The sequence below is a fragment of the Lathyrus oleraceus genome, chromosome 4 (assembly GCF_024323335.1).
Source record: "Lathyrus oleraceus cultivar Zhongwan6 chromosome 4, CAAS_Psat_ZW6_1.0, whole genome shotgun sequence".
Lineage (NCBI taxonomy): Eukaryota > Viridiplantae > Streptophyta > Magnoliopsida > Fabales > Fabaceae > Lathyrus > Lathyrus oleraceus.
In genome coordinates, this window is record NC_066582.1 from 458,068,481 (window position 1) to 458,093,997 (window position 25,517).

Consider the following 25,517-nt stretch of genomic DNA (forward strand, 5'->3'; position numbering starts at 1 on the left):
CGACCAAAACAACATCCACCATGCGAGGATAGCTTCGACGTACTTGAGGGGTTAGCCCTGTTTTCAGTACGGAAGTCTTACTGTCGACTCACTAAGGATAGGCAAGATTTACATCAACCACAATGATAATTGAAGCCTATGGCTAATGCATGAAAAGATTAATGGACAAAGCCAAAACAAGTGAATGAGTGAAGTTAATTGATTGTGTTTATGAAAATGAGGTCAAAGTATGATTAAGATTGATTCAAAAAAAGTATTATGAAAATGAGTTTGAAAAAAGGTCAAGGACTTGGGGTCCAGGTTTTTAGTTTGAAAAACATGAAGATGTTTGCACAACACTTATGTCAAGTTTGAAAGTAATGTGTGAAAAGGTTTAGGACATAATGAGGATGAATGGATGAATATGGAAAGTAAAACTTCTTAGAAGGGTTCACTTCTTGAAATCATATAGCAGATGATTCAAGTGTGTCCTTTGGAATAGCAATAAGCAATAACAAGCAAAGCAAGAAAGACGGATACCGGATGCCAATCACTGGTCTTATACCAATCTCCTAAAACAAAACGGGATATCAGAAGCCACTCAATGGTCTTACACTAATCTCCTCAAACAAAGAAATAAAAGGCGGATACCGGATACCAATAGATGGATTTACACCAGTCTCCTAAAACAGAAATGGATATCAGATGCCACTCGATGGACTTACACTAATCTCCTCAGAAGAAAAACAAAGATGAGAGATGGAAGTTAACTGCCAATCTGTCTGGACTTAGGTTAACTCCACAGTATGGTCCTAGGAATGCCAATGCCTCATTACAGGGACTTACAATGGATCCTCACATACAAGAACAAAAGCAACAATATGATCACAGGAATGCAAATGCCAACTTACAGGGACTTATAATTGCAACCTCTCACACAAACAGATGAACAAACTATGATCACAGGAAAGCAGATGCCAACTTACAGGGACTTATAACTGCAACCTCACATACAAACAGATGAACAAACTATGATCACAGGAAAGCAGATGCCAACTTACAGGGACTTATAACTGCAACCTCACATACAAACAGATGAACAAACTATGATCACAGGAAAGCAGATGCCAACTTACAGGGACTTATAACTGCAACCTCACATACAAACAGATGAACAAACTATGATCACAGGAAAGCAGATGCCAACTTACAGGGACTTATAACTGCATCCTCACATACAAACCAAACAGGTCACAGGATAACAGATGCCAACTTACAGGGACTTATAACTGTATCCTCACATACAAATCAAACAGATCAAATTATGATCACAGGACAACAGATGCCAACTTACAGGGACTTATAACTGTATCCTCACATACAAACAGATAATCAGAAGATATGAGTGACCAATGAGGTCTTACACTCTATCCTTCCATATCACAGGAGCAAAGGCCAAAAGAGATGGGCTTACAATTGTCCTCAATGGGCAAACAACAATGATAAAAGTCACACAGACAAATGGTATGATCATGCACTAATGGCAATTGATGATGATAGATGCATAACATACAGGCAAACAAGTGCACATGAAGCAATCAATCAATCAATGAATATCAAACAGCACACTCTATAGCCAAACAATGGGGGGCTCACACAAGAGGGTTTGACTTTGGAAGTCCACTGTAATAGGTGAAGGTCGCTCTTAACCTTGCCATTGAGAGGCTAAGGTGAAGCAGATGAAAAGGAGAATGAGGGGTGTGCCTCATTGCTTCTATCCCTGATCAGGGAGAGCATAAAAGAAAGTGTGGGAGCTCAGAAAGATGGAGCTCTCTCCACATTATTGACTCGATTAGATCTTGGGTATTTATCTCAATGCTTCAACCATGTAATGGGAGCAAAGAGAGGACACACTGAATAGTGGGGGATAGATTGCTTATCCCTACCTTCCACCAATTGCCTTATTTGAAGGACTTTTCCTGCTTGGGACAAAATTAAACACACACAGGCATTGCCTCTTAAGGAGGACTTCAGACAGTTTGCCCGGTCAAATAACAGACCGGGTCTCCAGACTACATGAAGAAGAAAGGTTTATACCTCAAAGCAAATGCTAAATAGCAAAGCAAGCAAGTTCAAAGAACTTAAGCAACTAAAGTACCTGAAAAAAGTCAAACTAATTAGTAAACAAGTCAACAGTTCAAACCAACAGAAATGGATAAACAACAGTCAACCATAAACAGAGGTGCCAAGGCACAAAGCCAAACTCATATGAGTCACACCTACAAAACAAAGGTTAGCACAATATATAATCCAACTCAATCAAATTTGAATGATCTTTGAGGCATTTGGTGCTTAACCTGAAACAAACAGCTCAATTGTAAGCTTAAAAGACCACAAGGACTAGCCTAGGGTCAAAGATGAAAGAAAAAAGTCAAACAGCAAAGAAAAGTCAACCCAATTCATGTTCAAACATTTAAGAAGTAATCACAATTGGATTCACTATCAAATCATGCATCATTGTCATTTCATACACAAGTGAATGCAAAGCATGGCAAGAGAAGCACACAAAAGGTCAACAGCAAGACCTTATTCAAAAGTCAACTCAAACATTTTCAAAAATCATGAAATAAATCACACTCAATCCTAACATCTATCATGGTATACATGTAAAATTTCATGGCATTTGGATAAGAGGAAGGCAGTCAAGTAAAATCATGAATTCAAACCAAATTCAAGTAAGCATGGTGAAAGTCAACAAACATGGGTCAACTTCAAAAAATCATATCAATTTGAAAACAGAAGAGAAATGAATGAGATTAACACCAATGCAAAGCTTGAGATGTCTAGTTATCACATATGAAATTTCATGGTCATACAATAAGATTTGAGAATTTCACAAAAGATTTGGCAATGTATAGCACAAAAAGTCAACAAATGACCAAGCATGGAAGAAAATTCTCAATAAAATGGAAAACAGCATGATTAATTCCAGGAAAATTCACACACAAACTAGACAAGTGATAGATGATTCATGCAAAATTTGGGGTCAATTGGATAAGAGGAAGCATGTGAAAAAAAATTGGGAAAATACATGATCATGGTATAGCACCAAATGTAACACATAACTTCATAAAATCATAACTCTCAATCCACAAATGATAAATGCACAAACTTTATATGGAAATGAAGGTCAATGTGTCTAGTTTCATCACAAACAATTTCATGCTCATTGGATGCATCATGACAATTTCACAAAAGGAATGGCAAAGTGTATCAATTATGCATACATGTCAAGAAAATAATTATCAATTAAAATCCAGCCAATGGAAAATTAATTAAAAATCATGATAAAATACTAGACATCTTCATGGACATGATGGAAAAAATTGCATGATTTTTGGATAAAAATTGAAAGAGAAAATAATTGTGGAAGTTGGATGAATAATTGAAGCAAGATGAACAAAATAGCATGGCAATGTTGGTCAAAGCAAAGTCAACCGTGGCAAAGTTGTAAATAGTGCAGTCACTTATCAAAGTGCTGCGTTTTGGGCAAGGCAATTGAAATGTTCTGATTGGCTCTCAGCCAATAGAACAGTAACTCGGCCAATCATCTCAAATTTCTGAGTTTTCAAAACCCTTAGGGTTTATGCAGCCATGGTATTCAGCATTTTCAAACAAAATCATGACCAACAAATGTAACCAGCACCAACAAGCAAACAATGGCCATGCGACACTACCCTCATGCAACATTAACCAATCCACAGAACCAACATAATCCAAGGGAGAATTCTGGAAATGCTTAGGGTTTTAGAACAACAGCAAGCAATGTTTAACAGCATCTTCATATTCATCATCCATGTTCATCATTTAAATCATCAACACATGAACAACAGCATCAACCAAAAACCGTGGCCATGAAATATCATCATTAAGCAACATTAATCAACAGCAAAACACACATAAACATGGGAATTCGGGACAGGGAAGGTTTTAGAAACAGCAGCAAGGTTTATGCAGCAATAATCAGTATGTATCATGCATCTTCATGCTTTCATCATAAACAACAGCAGGGCATTCATATTCAGTTTCATGATTCATCACCAACACGCGAAATCCAAACAGCATGGTAAATAGCAATTGCAGTGGAAATGGTTCAGGTGATCACAAACAACAACAACAGCCAACACTTATGCGTTCATGAAACAATATTTCTGGGAAGGTACAAATGTTTTAACACAACAGCATGCTTCATCAACCAACAACAACATAAGCATATTCATGAGATTTTCTGGGTAACTTAAGGTTTAAACAAACAGCAACATTCATTCATCATTCTTCATCATTTAAATCATCAATCACAAACAAATTTCCAGTAGACCTATTCACACATCATGGCAACTAAACAAAGATGTTCATACTGCATCCTAGCAACAACCAAACAAACAACCAAATCGAGCAAATTCTGGGCAGGTTTACAGTCATGAACAGGGTATCACCTCCATGCACTCGAAAAATTTATGTGCCCAGAAAACAAAATTAAGCATTGCAATCTCATCATCATTCATCCAGCATGCATATTCCACTCATCATTTTCATGTAATCATCATCAATAAAGCTAATCGATTGAAAACACATTTGAGCACAAAAATAGAAATCCATATATCTCACAGCATAGTCATCCATTTAATGTGATTCAAAGCTCAAATCAACCTACTAAGTAAGACCTACATGATGTGTAACAAGATTTGAAAAAATAATGCAGTCGAAAACTCACTTGTTTTGAAGAAAATCAATGGAACAGTGCTGCTTTCGATGATAGGGGTGCAAACAGATGATGCTTGTGTCTGGTAATGAAGGATGATGAAGCTTGTTCAGCTCAAACTTGCTTGGACCTCCTCAAATCTCAAGTTGCCATTGCTGGTCCATGGGGAAAGCAGAGTATGAAAGGGGCTCTACAGTTAGTGAATGGTGGTTGAATGCTCTTCCAAATGTTGCTCAGATGAAGGAGTGATGATGGAAGCTTGTGGTGTTTGAGGGTTTCTTTCAAATCGAGCCAAAATGCAAAGTTGCAAGAGAGTAGTGAATGGAGTTTTTCTGTTTGGTGGCTGTCAAAAACTAGGGTTGCAATCCAGAAAATGAGACTTAAATATCAGCTGTTTAAGGTCTGCTAATGATGTGTTAAGCTGGTTTTTGTTTTATGACATGATTTGCAACTTTGCTAATTTGTACCAAAGTGGATAATGGAGGTGTGTTTGCTGCTCGAGTGGGCTTTGGCCAGGCTGTAAACAGACTAAAATTCTGCTGTTTTGTGTGTGCTGAAGGATTGCTGTACTTGCTTTACTCTTATGAAGCCAAATGCACAATTTGCCAAGTTTGTATTTTTGGTCCAAAATGATGGCACAAGGGTGAAATGAACATGGTTTAAGGCTTGGAACATGTCTCAAATTTGATATGAAAGCAATCTCAATTGGCAAAATGGTGAAAAAAGTTTTAATTCAAAAAGTCAAAGTTTGGTCAAACTTTGATTTTAAATGAAAAAGGTCCAAAAATGCCATTTTGATTGGTAGGGTTTTGGTGAATGAAGTTTATATTTTGGAAAGAGGATGAAAAATGTGGTTTGTAGGAAAAAACCCCACCAAATTTGGCCTTATGGTTTGAGAGATATGGTCCTGTGAAGTTCAAAAATTGGTGAAAATGATTTGCTCATATCTTGACAACCACACATGGGATTTGAGAGTTCTTGGACTTTTTGAAAATGGGAAGACAAGATCTTCAACTTTCATGTTGGGCAAAAATTCATTTGAAGCTTGTATCATGATGTAAGTTGAGGATCAAGAAGTTTCCATTTTTGGCAGTTGAAATTACAGGTCCACTTTCTATTTCTGGAAAATTTCTGATTTGACTTGATTTTCTTCCATGATGAGGTTTGACATGATAGATGAGGCTTATACAAGCATGAATGAACTCCTTCAGATCAATTCTAACCATCAAATCACTGATTAAATCCACAGTTGACCAAGTTTGACTTTTCTAGGGTTTGGATGATTGAACCTCTTCTGATGAATTCCAAACCCTAATTCCTTGAGACCTTGACTTCAAATGATGTCATAAGATGTATGAACTCTTGATTATTGATCATGGTGCCCAAATTCTGCAAGAATGGCCACCATCCACTGCTTTGACTGACTGTTGACTGACTTTGACCTAATTGCTTCATCTGCAATCAACAAGGTTAGACTGACAATATTTTTGTACTTTTGGTTAATAAACATATGAAAAGCAAAGATATACAAATGCAAAGTATGCTTGGTGATCAGGAAACAACCCACAAGGCAAACCACCCACTAGGAGGGAAGCTAGGGCATGCAATGATCCTTGAGACCATGAAATGATATGATATGGGCCATGAGGGATCTTAGGGCCCAAAATTGGGGTCTTACACCTGTATGCTTGCTTTCTTCCTGGATAGGATTAGACTGCAGTTGTGCAAGTAGGTAGAAACCTCAACGTAAGGCAATGATGCATGACAACACTAGGCTCGAGTACAGCTCCCTGGTAGTGTGTCTTCCCTTGGTTTCTGGCTAGATTTTCTTTCCCTATCAGGGGAACTACATCGCCCTGATCCTCGTTCCAGACGAGGTATGTAGGCAGGAGACCTTGCGAGGTCTCTCCGGGCACCCTTTTCTTTTTGTGTGTGTTTGCTTGTTATCTTCTTGCGTGTGTTTTGGTTCGGATGCTGACGTAAGTCCAGTGATTGGCGGTCGGGCTCCATGTTTGCCCTTTTGTGTGTGTTTTGGTTCGGATGCTGATGTAAGTCCAGTGATTGGCCTTCAGGCTCCATGTTTTCCTGTGTGTTTGTTTGCTTGTTTGGCGTGCGTGAGCCGAACTACAGTAGCTCTGATTCTCGTTCCAGACGAGATATGTAGGCATAGGATGCGATGTCCTATCGAGCTCTTCCTCTTAACCCCACCTGTGTTGTCTTCGGTGCGTGTGTGTGTGATGTTTAGCAACCTTTTCTTTTTTTTAGAACGTGGATCCCGTCGAGTACGACGGACGTGAGGGGTGCTAATACCTTCCCCTTGCGTAACCGACTCCCTTACCCTTTCTCTTTGGTCGCGAGACCATGCTTTTTCCAGGTTTCTCTGAGCGTTTCCTTTCCCTATTTCGGGATAAATAACGCGCAGTGGCGGCTCTGTGTTGTTTTTTTGTTTCAGCCCGCCGGTTGTTTTTTCGCGGATGCGACACATTATAATTGAGATTGAGGGTCTTAACGGCCCAATATGCTTTATGCTCTAATTCCACCAGCAGATGACATGATTTTCCATAAACTAGTTTAAATGGTGTGGTTCCTATCGGGGTCTTATAAGTTGTCCTATATGCCCACAGGGCTTCGTGTAATTTTGAAGATCAATCTCTCCTAGAGGTGGCAACTATTTTTTCTAAGATTTGCTTAATTTCTCTATTCGATACCTCTACGTTCCCACTCGTTTGTGGGTGATAGGGTGTTGCTACGTGGTGTCGGACTCCATATTTCAGTAATAACTCCTAAAAGATCTTTGAAATGAAATGGGAGCCACCATCACTGATGACAAGTCTCGGCACACAGAATCTAGGAAAGATTACATGCTTAAAGAGCCTAATTACCACTCGCGCATCATTTGTTGGAGAGGCTATAGCCTCGATCCATTTTGATACGTAATCAACAACAACGAGTATGTACTGGTTACCAAAAGAAGATGGGAATGGTCCCATGAAATCAATTCCCCACACGTCAAAGACTTCTACTTCCAAAACGCCTTTAAGTGGCATGCCATCGCGTCTAGAGATGTTGCCAGTGCGTTGGTACCAGTCACAATTTATGATCGCGATGTGGACATCTTTCCACATAGTGGGCCAAAAGAGGCCGGCTTGCAAGATCTTGGCGCAAGTCTTTGAGGTGCCTGCATGTCCTCCATAGAGAGCAGAATAACAGTGAGAAATTATATTTTCTACTTCATCTTCAGGGACGCATCGACGGAAGATACCATTGGCGCCTATTTTGAAAAGCAGAGGCTCGTCCCAATAATACTGTTTAAGATCATGTAAGAATTTCTTCTTTTGTTGGTAAGTCAAGTCTGGCGGAAGCACCCCAACTGCCAAGTAGTTGATGAAGTCAGCATACCATGGCAGTGTGGTTTTAGTATAAATTGCTTCCACTATTTCGTTTATTTCGGTATCATTATAAGTTAATAAGCATTCAACTGTATTACTTTCCAACTGGGCTATGAGTCATTCATAGTGAAATCATCATTGATAGGAGCTCGTTCAAGTTTAATACCTTCCATCCTTGACAAGTGATCAGCTACGACATTTTCAGTGCCTCTCTTATCTTTGATTTCTAAATCAAACTCTTGTAGGAGTAAAATCCACCTTAAGAGTCTTGGTTTGGCGTCCTTTTTACTTAATAGGTACCTAATTGCATCATGATCAGTGTAGATGATTCTTTTTGCTCCTACTAGGTAAGTACGAAATTTATCCAAAGCGAACACGACAATTAAAAGTTCCTTTTCTGTTGTGGCGTAGTTCATCTGCGCAGGATCTAAGGTTCTACTTACGTAATATATTGCATGAAGCTTCTTATCCTTTCTTTGTCCTAAAATAACGCCTACGGCATAATCACTATCGTCACACATGATTTCAAACGGTAACATCCAATCGGGTGGTTGCATGATAGGTGCAGTAATGAGAGCTGTTTTTAATTATTCAAACGCTTTTAGGCATTTGTCGTCAAAGATGAATTCAGCGTCTTTCATTAATAGGCCAGATAGTGGTTTGGTTATTTTGGAGAAATCTTTAATGAATTGTCGGTAGAAACCGGCGTGTCCTAACAAACTTCGTATTTCTCTTGCGGTTTTCGGAGGTTGAAGGTTTTCTATAACTTCTATTTTAGCTTTGTCGACTTCAATCCCCTTATCAGACACTATGTGTCCAAGTACGATTCCTTGTCGGACCATGAAATGACATTTTTCCCAGTTTAACACGAGGTTCACTTTTACGCATATTTCAAGTACCATTTCTAGATTCGATAAACATCCTTCAAAACTCTACCCACAAATAGAGAAATCGTCCATAAATACTTCCATGATGTCGTCTATAAAATCAGCAAAAATTGACATCATGCATCTTTGGAATGTTGCAGGAGCGTTACATAGTCCGAACGACATTCGTCAATAGGTGAATGTACCATAGGAACAAGTGAAGGTTGTTTTCTATTGGTCGTCAGGATGAATAGGAATTTGAAAGAATCCTGAATAATCATCTAAATAGAAGAAGTGAGAATGCTTAGCCAATCGTTCAAGCATTTGATCAATAAAAGGTAAAGGAAAATGATCCTTTCGAGTGGCTTTGTTAAATTTTCTATAATCGATGCACATTCTGCTTCCAATCACCACTCTTTATGCTATAGATTCGCCTTTTTCATTATTAGCAACTGCCACGCCTCCCTTCTTTGGTATGACATGTACTGGGCCGACCCATTGACTATCAGATATCGGGTAGATAATCCTTACTTCTAACAACTTTTGCACTTCTCTCTTTACTACATCATTCAGAACAGGATTTATCCTTCTTTGATGTTCTCTAGAGGTCTTACTGTCTTCCTTTAGCATAATGCGATGCATGTATAAAAGGACTTATTCCTTTTAGATCTGAGATATTTTAGCCTAAAGCAGTTGGATATTTTCTTAAAACATGTAGGATTTTTTCTGTTTCTATCTGCCCTAAGTCTGCATTAACTATTACAGGTCACTCAAGTTCAGTGTCTAGGAATTCATACCTTAAATTCTTGGGTAGCTTTTAAGTTCTAGGTCTAGTTTCTTCGGGCAAGGCATATGATTGGGTGTCAGTGCTAGACATTCACTTAGGTTGTCATCTTGGTATTCCTGACGCCAATTTTCATCTTCAAAATGGGAGGCATTTGAATTTTCAGTATTTCGGAGTATGAAGTTTGTTCATTCTCCATTTCTCTTACATATTCGTCGATGACATCTAGAAGACAACATGTATCCTCTATAGCTGGTGCCTTTAAGAATTACGTCAAACTAAATTCGACTTTTTCCTCGCTGACTTTAAAGGTTAGCTTTCCTTTCTTTACATCTATAATAGTTGCGGCAGTAGCTAAGAATGGTCTTCCTAATATGATAGGGATATTGGAATCCTCCTTTATGTCCATGATTATGAAATCAGTGGGAATATAGAATTGACCTATGCGCACTGGAACATTTTCTAGCATACCTACAAGAAATTTAACAGAACGATCTGCAAGTTGTACAGACATCCTATTTGGTCTCAACTCTTCCATTTTAAGCCTTTTGCATATGGATAAGGGCATTAAGCTAATACTGGCTCCTAAGTCGCATAGTGCTTTGTCTATGACAAACTTTCCGATTACACAGGGTATGTAGAAACTCCCTAGGTCTTTTAGCTTAAGAGGCATATTGTTTTGAATTATAGTGCTACACTCAGCAGTAAGTGTAACGGTTTTGTTATCCTTAATCTTCTTCTTGTTAGATAAGATCTCCTTAAGAAACTTAGCGTATGAGGGCATTTGAGTGATGGCTTCTATAAAGGGTATTATGATATTCAATTGTTTCAGAAGCTCTACAAATTTCTTGAATTTCCCTACACTTTTGGATTTAACAAGTCTTTGAGGATATGAGATATGAGGTTTATACGGTGGTGGAGGCACATATGGTTCTTATTTCTCTACGGCCTCTTTGCTTTTATTTTCCTTTAGTTCGTATCCCTTCTCAGTTATCTTACCAGGGTTTTGGTGCATGGTTGAACTTTGAATTCTAGGGTCGGTTGGTCCGTCTAAATCTGTCCCACTTCGTAGTATAATAGCATTTGCATGACCTTTCGGGTTTGGTTGTGGCTGTCCAGGAAATGTACCTGCAGGGGCAATAGTAGGTGCTTGTTATTGAGCCACTTGCGAAGTTTGTGTTTCGAACATTTTGTTATGGGTGGCTAAAGTGTCTACTTTGTTTGCTAATTGCTTGATTTGCTCACTAGTGTGTATGTTTTGATTTAGGAAATCCTTATTTGTTTGGGCTTGGGTAGCTATGAAGTTTTCCATCATTATTTCAAGGTTTGACTTCCTAGGAGCATTTGGAACAGTTGTGGCAGTTTTATGATATCCTGGTGGTACAACAGGTGTTTGGTTAGGTGCATACAATGCGTTATTGTTTTTGTATGAAAAGTTCAGATAGTTCTTCCAACATGGGTTATAGGTGTTTGAGTAAGGGTTTCCTTGAGCATAATTCACTTGGACTATGGAGATCCCTGTCAAAAGTTGACATTCAGGGGCAGCATGCCCAGGAACTCTGCATATCTTACAGTTCGGTGCTACGGTAACCACGGTGGTTATGGGTGTTATGATTAGGTTTTCTATCTTTTGAGTGAGAGCATTTACCTTAGCATTGACATGGTCTAGACTGCTTATTTCGTACATACCGCTTTTCGTTGGAGGTTTCTCTATGGAGGTTCTTTCGCTTCCCCACTGGTAGTGATTCTGGGCCATACTTTCGATAAGTTGATAAGCATCATTGTAGGGTTTATCCATCAGTGTGCCACCTGCGGCGACGTCTATTGTCAATCTTGTGTTGTACAAGAGACCATTGTAAAAGGTATGGATGATCAACCACTCTTCTAGACCATGATGTGGACAAAGCCTCATCATGTCCTTGTATCTCCCCCAAGCTTCAAAAAGTGATTCGTTGTCTTTTTGTTTAAACCCGTTTATTTGGGCTCTTAGCATAGCCGTCTTACTAGGTGGGAAATATCGTGCTAAGAAAACTTTCTTCAACTTGTTCCACATAGTGACAGAGTTGGACGATAGAGACTGGAGTCAAGCTCTAGCTCTATCACTTAATGAGAAAGGGAAAAGATGTGGTCTTATTGCTTCGGGGCTGACACCATTCGCTTTCGTCGTGTCTGTGTATTGCAAAAACACTGACAAATGTAGGTTCGGGTCCTTCGTGGGACTACCGGAAAATTGGTTTTGTTGTACGTCTGACAACAACGAAGGTTTTAGCTCAAAATTATTTGCCTCGATGGCAGGGGTAGCGATCTTATTATGTGGTTCATCCTGCGAAGGGGTGGCATAGTACTTGAGAGGATGGTTCTGCGGTCCTTCAGCCATCTTTGGTTCTTTAACTGGTTCCGGAATAGGGATATTTGGATCGGGAAGATTGTACTTGATACAATGTTCTCGTATTCGGCGTTATAATCTTAGATAACGCTCTGGTTCTTCGAATGGTAGCTTTAATTTATCGCCTTGAGAGGGAGTACTTGGCATACACTCAACAAATTAAAAAGGGAAATAGTTTTGTTAGCCTTAGTCTATACTGGGCAACACTGGAGTTACGATATCGACTAAATTAGTCCCCGACAACGGCGCCAAAAACTTGATTGCGACTTAGTATGTATATAGGATTCATGACTGCAAGTACACAGTCGTATCGCGTAGTTTTAAAGATTATTGAATCCAAGGACTAATAATCGAACTTACCGTTATCTAATGTTACTACGTAAATCTAAGGCTGATGATTTCTCTAGGGGTTGAGGGACGATGAGAAATAACTACTAACGAAAGCAGAACTTTAATATAAATATTTAATAGCGGGATATCGGTATGTAACACAACAAACTTCGGGGATTCGATAAATAGTTGGTGTAATCTTAAACATCAAAATACTCTTCAGTAGAAATTATTTATTTGAAAGACTTTATCTCACACTCTCGTGTTGTCGACTCTGACTATACTCTTAAACCAGAATGCTCCGCTATCGCTGTCTCATTTGAATTAAAAGTAATTTTTGGAAATAAATAAAGTCTAATTACTCCTAAAGCGCTCTCGCTGTGTTTGGAATTAATGCCTAGTTTCAGCTATCCAGTTAAAACCTCAAACTCTCGTTTTTGTTGACCGTAACCCTTGTTTGCTTTGTACTCTCGTACGAAAATAGTTTTAAATTTAGAACAAGAAACTATAACCAGAAAATAATATTTTATGGAAGTCAACACCAATTATTTACGAATCTCGTCGTTTCGACGGTCTTTACATACCGATATCTATTGGTTTAGCCAGACATGGATTCGAGAATAAACATGCTATTATGATAATTAAACATAAGATAAGGCATAATCAATTAAAATAATAATTAAAATAGAACCTGGAATATAGACCAAAAACTGGAATTAATGATGGTTCTTGAATTCAAATAATGCTGACACGCTTGATAAATCGGGTACACAATTATAATCAAATTCAACTGTTAAAACTAAAGTCGTAATAATCCCCGATGTGGAGAATCTATCACTGTACAAGTAAATATCTGCTTAAAAAAATGCTAACAACAAAATTCGGGGTAAAAGTTATCGTCCGGTCTTTGAAGACCGAAACCCTAATATATACTCCCCACTCTTTGCCTTGAAAGTAGCCTGCCTTGGAGATCCCTTAGTGGGAGAGGTTGGTTGACCAAGATAAACGGGAGGTGGAGAAAAACATGGAGAAAAATAAGGAGGAAGTGGTTTGGTGGAAGGCGCCACTCTTTTTTCATTTGTGGTGGGCGCCACCTTGTTCTTGTGGTGGTGGGCGCCACCTTCTTTCATTTTCTTCATTTTCTTTCCTTTTTTCTCTTTTCCCGCTTTGCTTGCATAGGCACTTATTATTTGATAAATACCTGAAATAAACACAAAGTACGACATAATACTATGTAAAACAAGTAAAAAACAATGCAAGTCAAGTCAAATATACGATACATTTTCGCGTTATCAGTTATGCATCTATATATTGAGTTTTGATGATAACAATGTTGTATTTATGTGAGAACAATTTTGGTATCCTAACGGTTTATTATTGTGTAGCTTTATCAACCGATTCTGATTCTGAGTTTGTGACGTGCACCGTCATCAGTTTCTGAATATTCATTCTGAATTTTGCTTATGCGCTAATCACTCATGAGAAGTTCTGAAAGATACAAAGTTGTTGCTGCAATGTTCTTTCTGCTTCTGTACTGATTCACTCTTGAGAAGTTCCTGAAAGACGTTATATTGTTGTTGCAATATTCTCTCCGCTTCTGCTTTTGGATGTGACTTTGATTGTCAAACTTCTGAAGAATGGCAAGCTTATGAAGTTTTGTTACTTAGCTGAAGATTCTGAAGATCTCAAGCTAGGCGTTGAGGTTATCAAGGTTTTGACTGAAGAGTCTGAAGATTCTGAAGATCTTAAGCCAGACTGCTGATGCTATCAAGGTTCTGACTAAAGATTCTGAAGTTTATGAATTCAGTTGTGTGTTTCTTCTTTTCATGCTTCATCAATTGTTTCTCAGAAGCCAATGAGTTTGAAGATAAGATCAAATGGATACGTGATCAAATAGTACATAGTACAAATCAAATATTCCTTTCACTCCTTGATTCGTGGACGGAGGACATTACTATACATCACGCCTATCACTGAAATTATAGGTGAAGGACTGTATAATGTATCACTCATGTCACCAATCCAATAGTGAACAACTGCTCTATGGGTATCCTCATTTTCACCCTCCAACGATCTCTTTTCTTATGTTATATAAGTGGGACTTGGAGACTTGAAGAAATACTGAGACACACTACAATATTTGACAAGTATGTTTCTACGTGAAAAGTTATCAATTTTGAACACATTTTTTCTTTAAGTGTTTTGTATTTCATTTGTCTAAAATCTGTCTGTGTAGAAGCAACTTATAAACACAAATTTTTTATTCAAACGTGTTGTTTGTGATTCCTTAAGGATACTAGGTTATAGTCGGATCCTTGAGAAAACAAAAAAGGTTATTCTTTGTGATTTTTGTAATCAGTTGATTATAGTGGACCAAGTCCTTGTGTATAAGGAGAAATCACCTCGGCGGGTGGACTGGAGTAGCTTTGAGTTTCAAGCGAACTAGGATAGAAATACTTGTGTTTTTATCTCTTTGTTCTTAGTATTTGTGTGGTGTTCTTTAGTTGGTAAAAAACTTTTGTTTTTAAAATCCAATTCAAATCCTCTCTTTCTTGTGTTTTTCACACCTTCAGGAATCTCTTCTCACTGAGTTCGTCGTCCCATTTGTTTCTCCTATTCTCATTTGTGATAATCTTGGTGCAGTGCTTTTGTCAAACAATCTCGTCCTTCATGCCAAAACAAAACAAATTGAACTAGATATTCATTTTGTTTGTGAGACAGTCATATACAAAAAGATGAAGATTCAACATGTTTGCAAGTTGCAAACACTCTCATTAAGCCCATTGGCATAGTCGCTCTCACTGAACTTCACATCAAGTTCAAAGTCACACTTACGTCTCTCCTTGAACTTGTGAGAGAGTATTAGAATAATAGTAAAAGATAGACATTTTATGTTAAGCATGAAGTCTATTGCTAGCAAATACAGATCACCATTGAGATGTGTATAGTAGAGATGCATGGTGGAATGCATGAGCATATCATGATAGCACCAGAACCTCTATCAATATGAATGACATAACTCTGTAAGAAGTTCGCATTTTATCACTCCACATTTTTCATTAAATAAAATGTCAGAGAAAAACTATTAATAATACTAAGCTGAAACAAAAATTGACATAATTTTATTAAATTTTTTAACATTTTATCTTCACCTCAAAATACATCCTTATATATAAGTGAGTACAAAATTTACAAAACAAAATACGGTGTATGATTGATGTTAGTATTTGTGTCACTATAGCATTGCTCAAAAACTATAGATGCTTCCATTTACTAAAGTGCATATAGTACCTTTTTTTTGTTGCTGGTATATCGTAACTTAAGTACGGCCCATTAAAGAAAAACCCCAAGTAGGGTAAAAGAAACAAATATTGAGAAAAATATATGGACAAGGAATTTCGTACACAGATATAACATGGGTATTTATAAACTAATTCATTTTCAAAGTTCAAAAAATGAACACAATACATATAGTATCGCAAGGCCCGATTTTCAAAGTTTAAAATAGATCAAACATTTGTTAAATACATGTAATTTTTCTTCTTCTTAAAGCTCATTTAATTATATTGTTTTGGAATGAGTCTAAATCTAATCCACTATGATGACCGGTCATCACGAAATGAGGGGCTAAGGTAAAACCACAAAATGGCCACGTCATATGTCATGGACACCATCCTCACTTTGTGGGAGGTAGATGGGTCAACTTAATGCAATACAATCTTCTCCATATTGAAGGAAGGGGTGATAACATGGTTCAAGGGACTAAGACTCGAATCCATCGGATTTTTTGGGATAATTGTATAAATGATTCACATCCCAATTTAGAGTGAGTTTTTAGAAGGGAGTCAGAGTCTATGGAAACTTTGGAGGCAATTAGACAAGATAAGCATTACCAAAGGGTTAAGTTGAAACTACGAGACATTCAAAAAACGAACTGAAGCAAATGTAGTGTCTTGGACCTCGAAGATGAGATAGGGACGCCACTCACATGAACTTATAAGAACATACAAGAAATTTTCCAAATTGTTGCAGCTATAACCATCAAGACAAATATTAATATTACTATTTTCATAGGAAACGTTTTCGTCTAGCCCAAAGAGTTGAAAAACTACTAATTTAAAGGTTTACATCAAGAGGTCTAAGAGAGACGTGAAAGGACGACAAATGTGTAAAGCTCGCATCATTTGAAAGGATTCAATTTTCCATTAAAGGCATCATCATGTTTACGGTTCTCGTAAAAGTAATTGGCAATTGTCTCATCCTAAGTTGTGTATTTTTGAAGTTGCAGCTCACATATCAGAAAGAAAATCAAATTCAGGATAATTCCCAAATCACCAGTGATGGTGGTTACGGGTTATAATGACACCATACCTTAATCAAATGTTAAGAATATCTATGAATTTAAAATAAGAATGTGCGACACTTATGGCACATACTATAAGACTTATTAGCATAATAATTTTACTAGGTCCCGTTAAGGATCATAATTATAACCCGATAAGGACGATCCGACACGAAAGACATTGAAACAATCCTAATTAAATTATTTGATATGTATCTTTTGAGAGAGTTGTCCCTAAAGAAAATTTTATGGCTTTTAAACCCTAAAATCCGACTATAAAATCTAAAGAGCATTTTACACTCATGTACATATTATTCTAAAATTTTAAACCTCACATATACATCTATCACTAACTTGATCGTTGAAGTGTTTGCAAATACACACTCTCATCACAAAACATATTCGTGATAAACTTCTCTATGAAATTCGTCAATATCATCGGCTCATCACCATCATGAACAACACTAAATAAAATCATCCAAGATAATAAATAAATTATACTATCATATTTTGCGACTTTGAGACTAAAAGGTTGTATTTATATGACTTGAAATACAAATGAAATTATGAAATATCTAAATTCTCTTTGATAACAAATAAATCGAAATCACGTATTAATCACGGGTATTAATTATGTTATTTCTTATTTTTATTTATTTATATATATTAATTATGTTAATATTTATAACTTAATAACTTTTAAAAACAAATAAACAAAAAATTTAGTTACTAACCAAATAGTGTTAATTCTTTCCCTCACCCGACCAATAGTAAAAGATGGTGAAAATGATGATCAAGATCTAAATCACATTCGAAAAAGTACTAAACAAACCAACCTCGAGAAATCAAACCACACACAACTATAGAATGAACACTCAAAAAACAAATGGTTAACCATTTCTACCGCACCACAATCAGATGAGATTTAAAATCAAGAAAGAACATAAACTGAATATTCTACATCTTGTTGCAATGTAAAGTCAATTGCAAAGCATCCAAGAATGAATTCATGTGATCGATTGGTTGTATTCAACTTATTATTTCATGAAAAAAAAGTGCAATTTAAGAAACACAAATTAGGTAGAAAATAGACCTATGCCAAGCAGTTTAGAGATTGCACACAAGTTGCTTAATAAACAAAAGAGAAACTCATTATGATCATGAAAGTAATTAACCAATTCAACTTTTATATGCCATAAACAAAAAGAATAAATTATAGTCATGAAAGAAATTAGGCAATTAAACTTTTATATGTAATTGAAAATTGTACGATAAACAAGAATAAATAAGTACTACTTGTAACTATTATTCAAAATGTAATATTATAGATGCGGTAGTTTGCATGACTGTATTAATCTGTCATTGTAATGTGAATAAAAATCATATGTCTGACAATTATTAAATATTATAGTAGACATCTTCGCTTATATTTATTTAAGTATTTTTATCAAAATTTAAAATTTTAAAATTATAAAACTCAATTTATTTCTTAGATTATAAATATACGTTGTATTTCAAATATATTTTAATTAAAATTTACGTTACAACGATCGAAATACGCATTCCAATAGCTTTAATGATCATAATTGCAACACTCGTAACTACAACCGTACATTCGCATATCCGACAATGATCGTAATTGCAACACTCGTAACCACAACCGTACATTCGCATATCCGACAGTAATTATAATTTAAAACCATGGTATTATTAACATGGTGACTAAAACATATCATACTAACTTCTAAGAAACAAAAATGGCCAAACTACAAAATCCAATTTTAAGGGGTCAATAGGGGCCACAAACCACGTGGCAAAACCTAATTCAACATCACATGTTGGTCCCCATTGTGTTCATTCCTTTTTCTCATTATTTGGACCCTTCACATTCCCCCACTTTTCATTTCAATACCAAATTCTCTAGCAAACTTTCTAAGGAAAATTAAACCATGAAGGTAATTCAAACCATGCAAACACAACACAACCATTTTGTTCCTCATGCATATTCAATTTACTTTACTTTTTTCCTTTCTAGTCTTTTTCATATTTTGTTATCATAAATAGTAACCATCCTTCAATGTATAATTCATGTGATCATAGTGATTTTTTGTTGTAGATCTTCAATTGGGTGCACAAGAGGTTTCATCATAATAACACTCCCAACGGTTTGAACTCTATTAATTAACTAAACTTTATTCAATTTTTAACTTTCATTAAAATGTTACGAATTAAAGTCTTACGGATTATTATTATTTTGTCGGAGTTTCAGTCAATATAGTTGGAATGTCAGCGATATATGCTTAAAAAATTCCGAACTTCAATTTCGGGACTTATAAACAAATAAATAGTTTTTTTTGTTTCAACGAACATTTGTTGTTGTTTTTTTGCAGATGGATTTGGATCTAACATGAAAAAGAATGAATCTACAATGAACAACAAAAATGATAATCAAGCTTTGTTGAAACAAGTTGCTTTGACCGATATGCTTGGTGGTTGGAATGATGGAATTCTAACCATCGGAACTCTTGGCTATGATCCAATGAAATCAATCAACAATCACCAAGATTACTATTCTTTGGAATCTGAAAAACAATATGATTTCGTCGACGATGACGATGACGATGAAAGTTTCTATAATGCTGAACAAGAGGAACTCAATCCATTGATCAACATTACATTGGATGAGAACAACAACTCCGAGGATGTTGTTTGTGAAAACCATGATGATGTTGATGATGTCAATGCTACAAAAGAGAAAGAAATCATGATGATTGAGAACTTTAAGGAAACTGTTGATGTTCCTCCTCCACCTATGATTTTTCATGAAATCATTGATGCAAATGATGTGGAAGCTGATCAAAAGAAAAGGATCACTTTAGCTGATCTATTCCTTGCTGATTCTGATCTTAAGATGAAACTTGATTATCCTAAAGCAAAAGTCTTGAATGAGTCAAGTGAAAAACCAAACCTTAAACCAAAAAATGGATTTTCTTTTGCTAAGAAGATCATTCCTCTTGTTAGGGACAATGCACATCCAATCAAAGACATCAAGAAAGTAAGATTTACTATACCTCATATGTTTGCTAATTCAAGACTATATATCTAATTAAAAATACTAATGAATTTGAACAAACACAACTAGTATTGTTTTGCATGTTAAGTTCAGTTAGAAAATCAAACCGAAACAAAGCAAAAGGTCGGTCAAGCCAAACCGGACCGTTTCAAATTACTTATAACCAACCGAACGAAAACTATTGGTTTGGTATACCGGTTCAAAATTATGAATCGTATCAAACCGTTAGAAGACAGTTTTTCTCAAATGACTCTTAAAAAACGAAATCGTTTGATTTTTTTTCATTATTTTTTAATAAAAAAATTTAAACTTGTTTCTAACATTTTTATATTTTCATTTTCGGTTCAGTTTATTTTCCATTTGGTTCGATCCTAGAATTATTTGTTCAACCTGGTTCAATTCATTAACCAAATGGTTAGGTTATTTTAACTTTAGTTCGGTTCTGATCCACGGTTTTTTGAAACAGTCTTAAACTTAAGTACCAAGTCGAAATTTATCATCTTTGACTACTTTGTAGCACTGACATTTCTGACTAAATGTATTTAGTGTGTTGTATTTAGTGTCTGAAACCACGTGCATGGCTACACCTGTTTAATTTTATTCAATCAACAGTATCAAGTTGTAAGTTGTGAGTGTCAATGTCATATTTAGCGTCTGAGTTTTAGTGTTGACCTTTTTGTAGATATGATAGACTTGGGATGTTTAACATGAACAAAGATTTAACTCATTTCTAATATTGTAGCTGATGAAGAAGATGTTAAAGAGGAAAATTCATCCAGATCTTGATGTCAAGAATCACAAAGCAGAAGGAATCAATATTGATAACCACATGAATGAAGGCAATGGCTCAAGCTATTTTATCCCAATTTAAGGTAGCCATAGTACTATCTTCAAATGAACATTTCATGAAATATCTATTTCCATACTTTCACTTGCTTGTGATGTAAGGTTTGTGGCAAACAACTAAGTATGACTAAAGTAACTCATGTGTCATTTATATTTGGTTTTTCTTATTTGTTTTCTCAACTCAATAACATGACAAACACATAAGATAGGATAAAATATGTGAGTTATCCTTAGAGCACTTTTTTTTTTACATTTGTCTTTTTCATTTATATTTATGCTCATTTATCATTTGAGCTTATCTTTTTTATATTTTAGGTGATGTTACTAACACATTCATTGATTAGTTTTTTTTTTAAGAATAGGCCACAATCATTTTGTTTTTGAAACGACTGTGTTCATTGATTAGTTACAAATAAATGATTAAGTGTCTAATCTAATCACTTGTCAGCTAATATAATTCATACTTTCTTAAATTGCAATACTTTTTAGCATTAAATAACCCTGCATCTATATATATCATGCCTACCACATTGTTGAGTAAAAAAAATATTTATTTACAATCCATAGGACATACGGCATGTTTACATAATTGAAGGTGTCACACTAAAATTGTAGTCAGTCCCATAAAAAAATAAGAGCAGGACAAGGAGAAAGGATATGTAGATCTCGCACTCCTAAATATTGTTAATGTCTTCGTTAGTAAATGTTTGAAAAAAAATAGAAAGACATATTAGAAGATGGATAAAGATCTAAAACCTTCGTCTGTAAAAAAAAAAAATATGAGCAAAAGGGTTCGCACCCTAAGACACCGTAGAATAATCATGCAAAAGTCAAGCTAATAGATCCACATTTCACGTTATATTGATGGAGAGTTGTTTTAGCATCATATATTGTATGGAAATTAATCCCATGCAGTTAATATTTTTCCAAGTCAAACATTCAAAAAAATTTATAGCAGTTTGATCTTAATCACACAGTTCATAAATATCTGTTTGTTTTTTATTTTATAATTCAAGTTTAAATTAAAACCACTAGATCATGATTAGATGGTCAGAAATGAATGACTGTGTGACTGCAGGGTCTTCTGACTACACCAAATCACAATCCATATTATATGTATCTTCTTGTGTTGTTAATGAATTAGCTAACAAAAAAAAAAGTGAAAATATCTCTCCAAAATTTTTGAATTAATAATATGATTAAATAGGATTTTAATTCATGGTAATGTACAATAAAAATGGATTTAAATATATTTTTTTAGTTTCTATAAAATGTCAATTATTTGAGTTTATTTGAATATATATAAATAAACCTTTGGTTTTTTGCAGGTACTAGCTAGTGTTGAGCCATGGGAATGTGAGTGTTGATCTGAATATGTAGATTTATTTATGAATATGATACTATGAGATTAAATACTTAGGTTTTCTTTGTGTCTCTTATGACCAAAGGATTGAACCATGTGATTTTGTAATTTGTGTGATCATGTTGTTTCTGTTGCTTTAGTTTGACGTAATTAAGAACATGTATTTGTTATTTGTGACTATATGTTTGAGGTTTAATTTGGCACCATCATTAACTATGCATTATTTTGGATCGTTCTTCTTTCTTTTTATTATTGGAGAATCTTTGTATAATTTTAATATGCACTCTAAGTGTTAGATATAAAAAATCATGTCATAACATATATGTTAGAACTTAGATATTAAATTTAATGTACTTTCTAACCGTTTAAGATAAGATAATGCATGGCACACTTCTTGACAATGATTAACACAAAGAAGTATGGTGTTTTTAATTTTTTTTAACCTAGATAAATTTTAAATTCGTCTACAATTTTTTTTACTTAGAAAAAGTACATAGTTTAAGTATTTGGTTTATCCTTCTCTTCCTCATGTCCTCTCTCTTTTTTAGTTTTATGGCGATGGTTGCCATTGTTGTTTTGATGTCAATCAATATTATTGCTCTTTTATCTGATTGTTGTAACTCCTATAACATATCTGGTGACTTTTCATTGCTCTCTCTTGTCTATGTGTCAAAGGTTATTTAACCGATTAACTCTTTGTATATTATTGTAACTGCTAATTATAAGAATGAAGTGCTTTAGCTTAAAGGTTGTAAGGGTGAAGTGCTTTTGCTTTGTCCCTCCTACTGATCTCATTCCTTATTGAATTTACTTGAGTGGGTATTGTATTCCATTTACACTAATGCAATGATTGTCACTCTTAGGATCATGCGCCTTTAAAGACTAGGGTTTTAGACCTAGTGACTAGTTCTCTTAATGATATGTATGACTTGTCGGCTACTTATTTGCCTTATATATAAACCTCTCATCTTTCCTTTTTAATTTTTATTTTTTTTTACGTTGTCTTCTCCAAAGTTTTTGTGAAGAATTCTCTTTGTGTTAACTATAATTTTTCTTGTGCAGTCAAGTGTTTTTCTTCTTATCTATTATTTATTTTTATTAATTTAGGTATTATTTTTATAAGAGAATATGATTCCACAGGAAAGTTGGTTGAATAAGAAACGATTTACAAGCAATGCGATTTATGGACTCTTTGTTTAAATAACGCAAAATGGGGCGATGGCAAAATAGATTGGATGTTTGTGAAAGAGAAAATGTAAGGAAGTTATGAGAGTTATCTAGTGATAACGATGATGCTAATGGTGCTAATTTAGTATCTTCTTCATCAGGATTATCGAAGTTGCTCATGGAGGTCACCACTTCAAGAAATGCCACTTTCTGTGATGAAGTGACGAGCATTGATTCACTGTAACAACAAAGACTGCTCACGGGGGGTTGTGGTATACCATTCATTATTTTTCAAGTAGTGATTTTAAATGTCTTAAACATTGCTCTCTCTCAATTTCATCCTACAACTGGGTTTTTCCAAGCCTTTGAGATTCTTTGTTGAGGTTTTGATATTAGCTTTACTGTAAGTATCTTTTTTTTCCTTTTATGAGACAAAATGGTTAACAAAAGCGGGTGATTTTCTGTGAGTGTGATCTCCAAAATGGCCCTTCTATCCCCATATACCTGAAATTATAAAAATTGGAAAGATAAGGTCATCTTAGTTTAGGGTAATGTTAATCGTCGCGAGGTCATTCTTAATGAGGGTGGCACTTATCGATTTCCTCTTTATTGAACTAGTACTCTCCTATAAATCACCGGTTATGACTTTGATAAGATTATTGGTGTTGAGAAATATATGGTTGATTTTTTGTAACAAGTTAGGCCTCTGAGTGTGAAAGATTCACTGAGGTATGAGGTAGACTTTCTTGAATTCATGAATTTTTTGGTTAAGTAATGCCTTATGCCCTCTAATATATGTTATATATTTTCTGATGAAATTTGACATGCCTTTTTTGTTTCTTTTGTATCATGGAGGACAAATAACTTTTTTATCTGTGAAAGAGAGGAAGTGAATGATTGGGAATGCTGAAGCAAAAAAGGAATACGACAAACCCTCATAATTAAAAAAGTGATTCATCTATTGTGATGACCCGAGTTAAAAAAAAGGAAACAAGTGATAAGGGGAAATTATTAAATGTGTTCCCTTAAATGTTGAAATACCTCCCCGAAACCCAAAAGAGAAAACACCTTCTTCTCCCAAGAGGTAGAAAATGGATCTCTGGGAAAATCAATGTGTTCTGGAAACCTCTTCCTTCTTGAATTCGGATAAAATGCCTTCTTAAGGTGCTAGAGTTAGCATATCTTCATGAGGAGGCCCTTTTGAATTTCATCTATAGGAAAAAGAACTTTGACAAACTGATATTCGATCACGACCACTTGCATGCACCTAGCAATATGAACAACGCAAAGAATATGAGGTTTCAAAAGTTGATCAAATTGAAAGGTACTTATCTGGTGAGAAGTGTTTTTCTAAGAAAGATCATGTTTGAGGCTACCGACCACTTTGAGCAAAGGGGGGAGGTCCTAACATGTAAGCTTACAAAATCAAGGAATAGAGTGAGTTGGATCAAGCTTTGCGTATCTTAGCTAATGAAAGGCTGACCATACTGGAGGAAAAATAGAAGAAAGCTAAGACTGCTATGGAGAAAGCTGACAAAGAGAAGGATAAATGATTAGAAAATAAGAAGCTCTTAGAAGAGATTTGTCATAAATATAATGAGAAACTTTATTCAGTTGAGACCGAGCTTACTAAATTGAAAAAAGGTCAATAGAACTCATGATGGAGCCACACAAGTGTTAAAGACTTAATTAGAAGAGACTCGTTTGGAATCTCTTCTTGTCGCTAACAAAAGTTCTGAGAACGAAAAAGACCAAATTCAATGATAGTACCAGAGGTTGAATTTAAGCGAGTTGGATTTATTTAAGATGGTTTTTAATGGTCAATTGGTGGAAGAGGTGGATCTTGAGGATGAAGTGGTTCATGGAAATGGATAGAAAGAACAAACCATTTCTCCTCCCTTGCCTCAAGACGAGCTTGGGAACAGTGACTCAGTGGGGACGATGAATGATAACACTGAAACGCACTGCATATTTGGCTCGGATTGCATATGATTATTATAGTTTTATTGTTATTCTCTTGCGTTATGCTTGTCTTTTGTCTTGTTTTCAGGTACATTGCCTAAATAAAGCCTTTCACAGAAAAAGAAAGCAAAAAGAGCAAGAATCTGAGATTTTCAGTGAAAAATACACATATGGCGTTCCACATGATGTTGGCCATGGTGGTAGCCGTGATGTGTAAGCACTTACCCACGTTTCAACGATGACAAGACCACATCTTCCACCTCCTGTA

The 25,517-nt window shown here is 35.6% G+C and overlaps 2 protein-coding genes and 1 non-coding gene across 3 annotated transcripts; 2 read left to right on the forward strand and 1 right to left on the reverse strand.

The window, feature by feature from the left end:
• Positions 1-10,048: 10,048 nt before the first annotated feature.
• On the reverse strand, positions 10,049-10,564 carry LOC127137962 (uncharacterized). The gene has a single exon (XM_051064367.1). The coding sequence runs from the start codon at positions 10,562-10,564 to the stop codon at positions 10,049-10,051; it is 516 nt and encodes a 171-aa protein (XP_050920324.1).
• Positions 10,565-11,666: 1,102 nt separating this feature from the next.
• On the forward strand, positions 11,667-11,773 carry LOC127077116 (small nucleolar RNA R71). Its single transcript, XR_007787098.1, has one exon. It is a non-coding gene; the product is annotated as a small nucleolar RNA R71 (small nucleolar RNA).
• Positions 11,774-18,694: 6,921 nt separating this feature from the next.
• LOC127076113 (protein TILLER ANGLE CONTROL 1) lies at positions 18,695-22,385 on the forward strand. Its single transcript, XM_051017682.1, has 5 exons — positions 18,695-18,793; positions 18,955-19,003; positions 19,229-19,893; positions 20,654-20,783; positions 22,086-22,385. Exons 1-4 carry the CDS (start codon positions 18,788-18,790, stop codon positions 20,780-20,782), a joined length of 849 nt encoding a protein of 282 aa, XP_050873639.1. The 5' UTR covers positions 18,695-18,787; the 3' UTR covers position 20,783; positions 22,086-22,385.
• Positions 22,386-25,517: the final 3,132 nt, after the last annotated feature.

Bases quoted from the DNA above. Each gene is read 5' to 3' on its own strand.
- LOC127137962 (XM_051064367.1), bottom strand. From the start codon at position 10,564: ATGCCCTCATACGCTAAGTTTCTTAAGGAGATCTTATCTAACAAGAAG.
- LOC127076113 (XM_051017682.1), top strand. The intron at 19,004-19,228 runs GTTTGAACTCTA...GTTTTTTTGCAG, and splicing joins TCATAATAACACTCCCAACG to ATGGATTTGGATCTAACATG. The intron at 19,894-20,653 runs GTAAGATTTACT...CTAATATTGTAG, and splicing joins CAATCAAAGACATCAAGAAA to CTGATGAAGAAGATGTTAAA.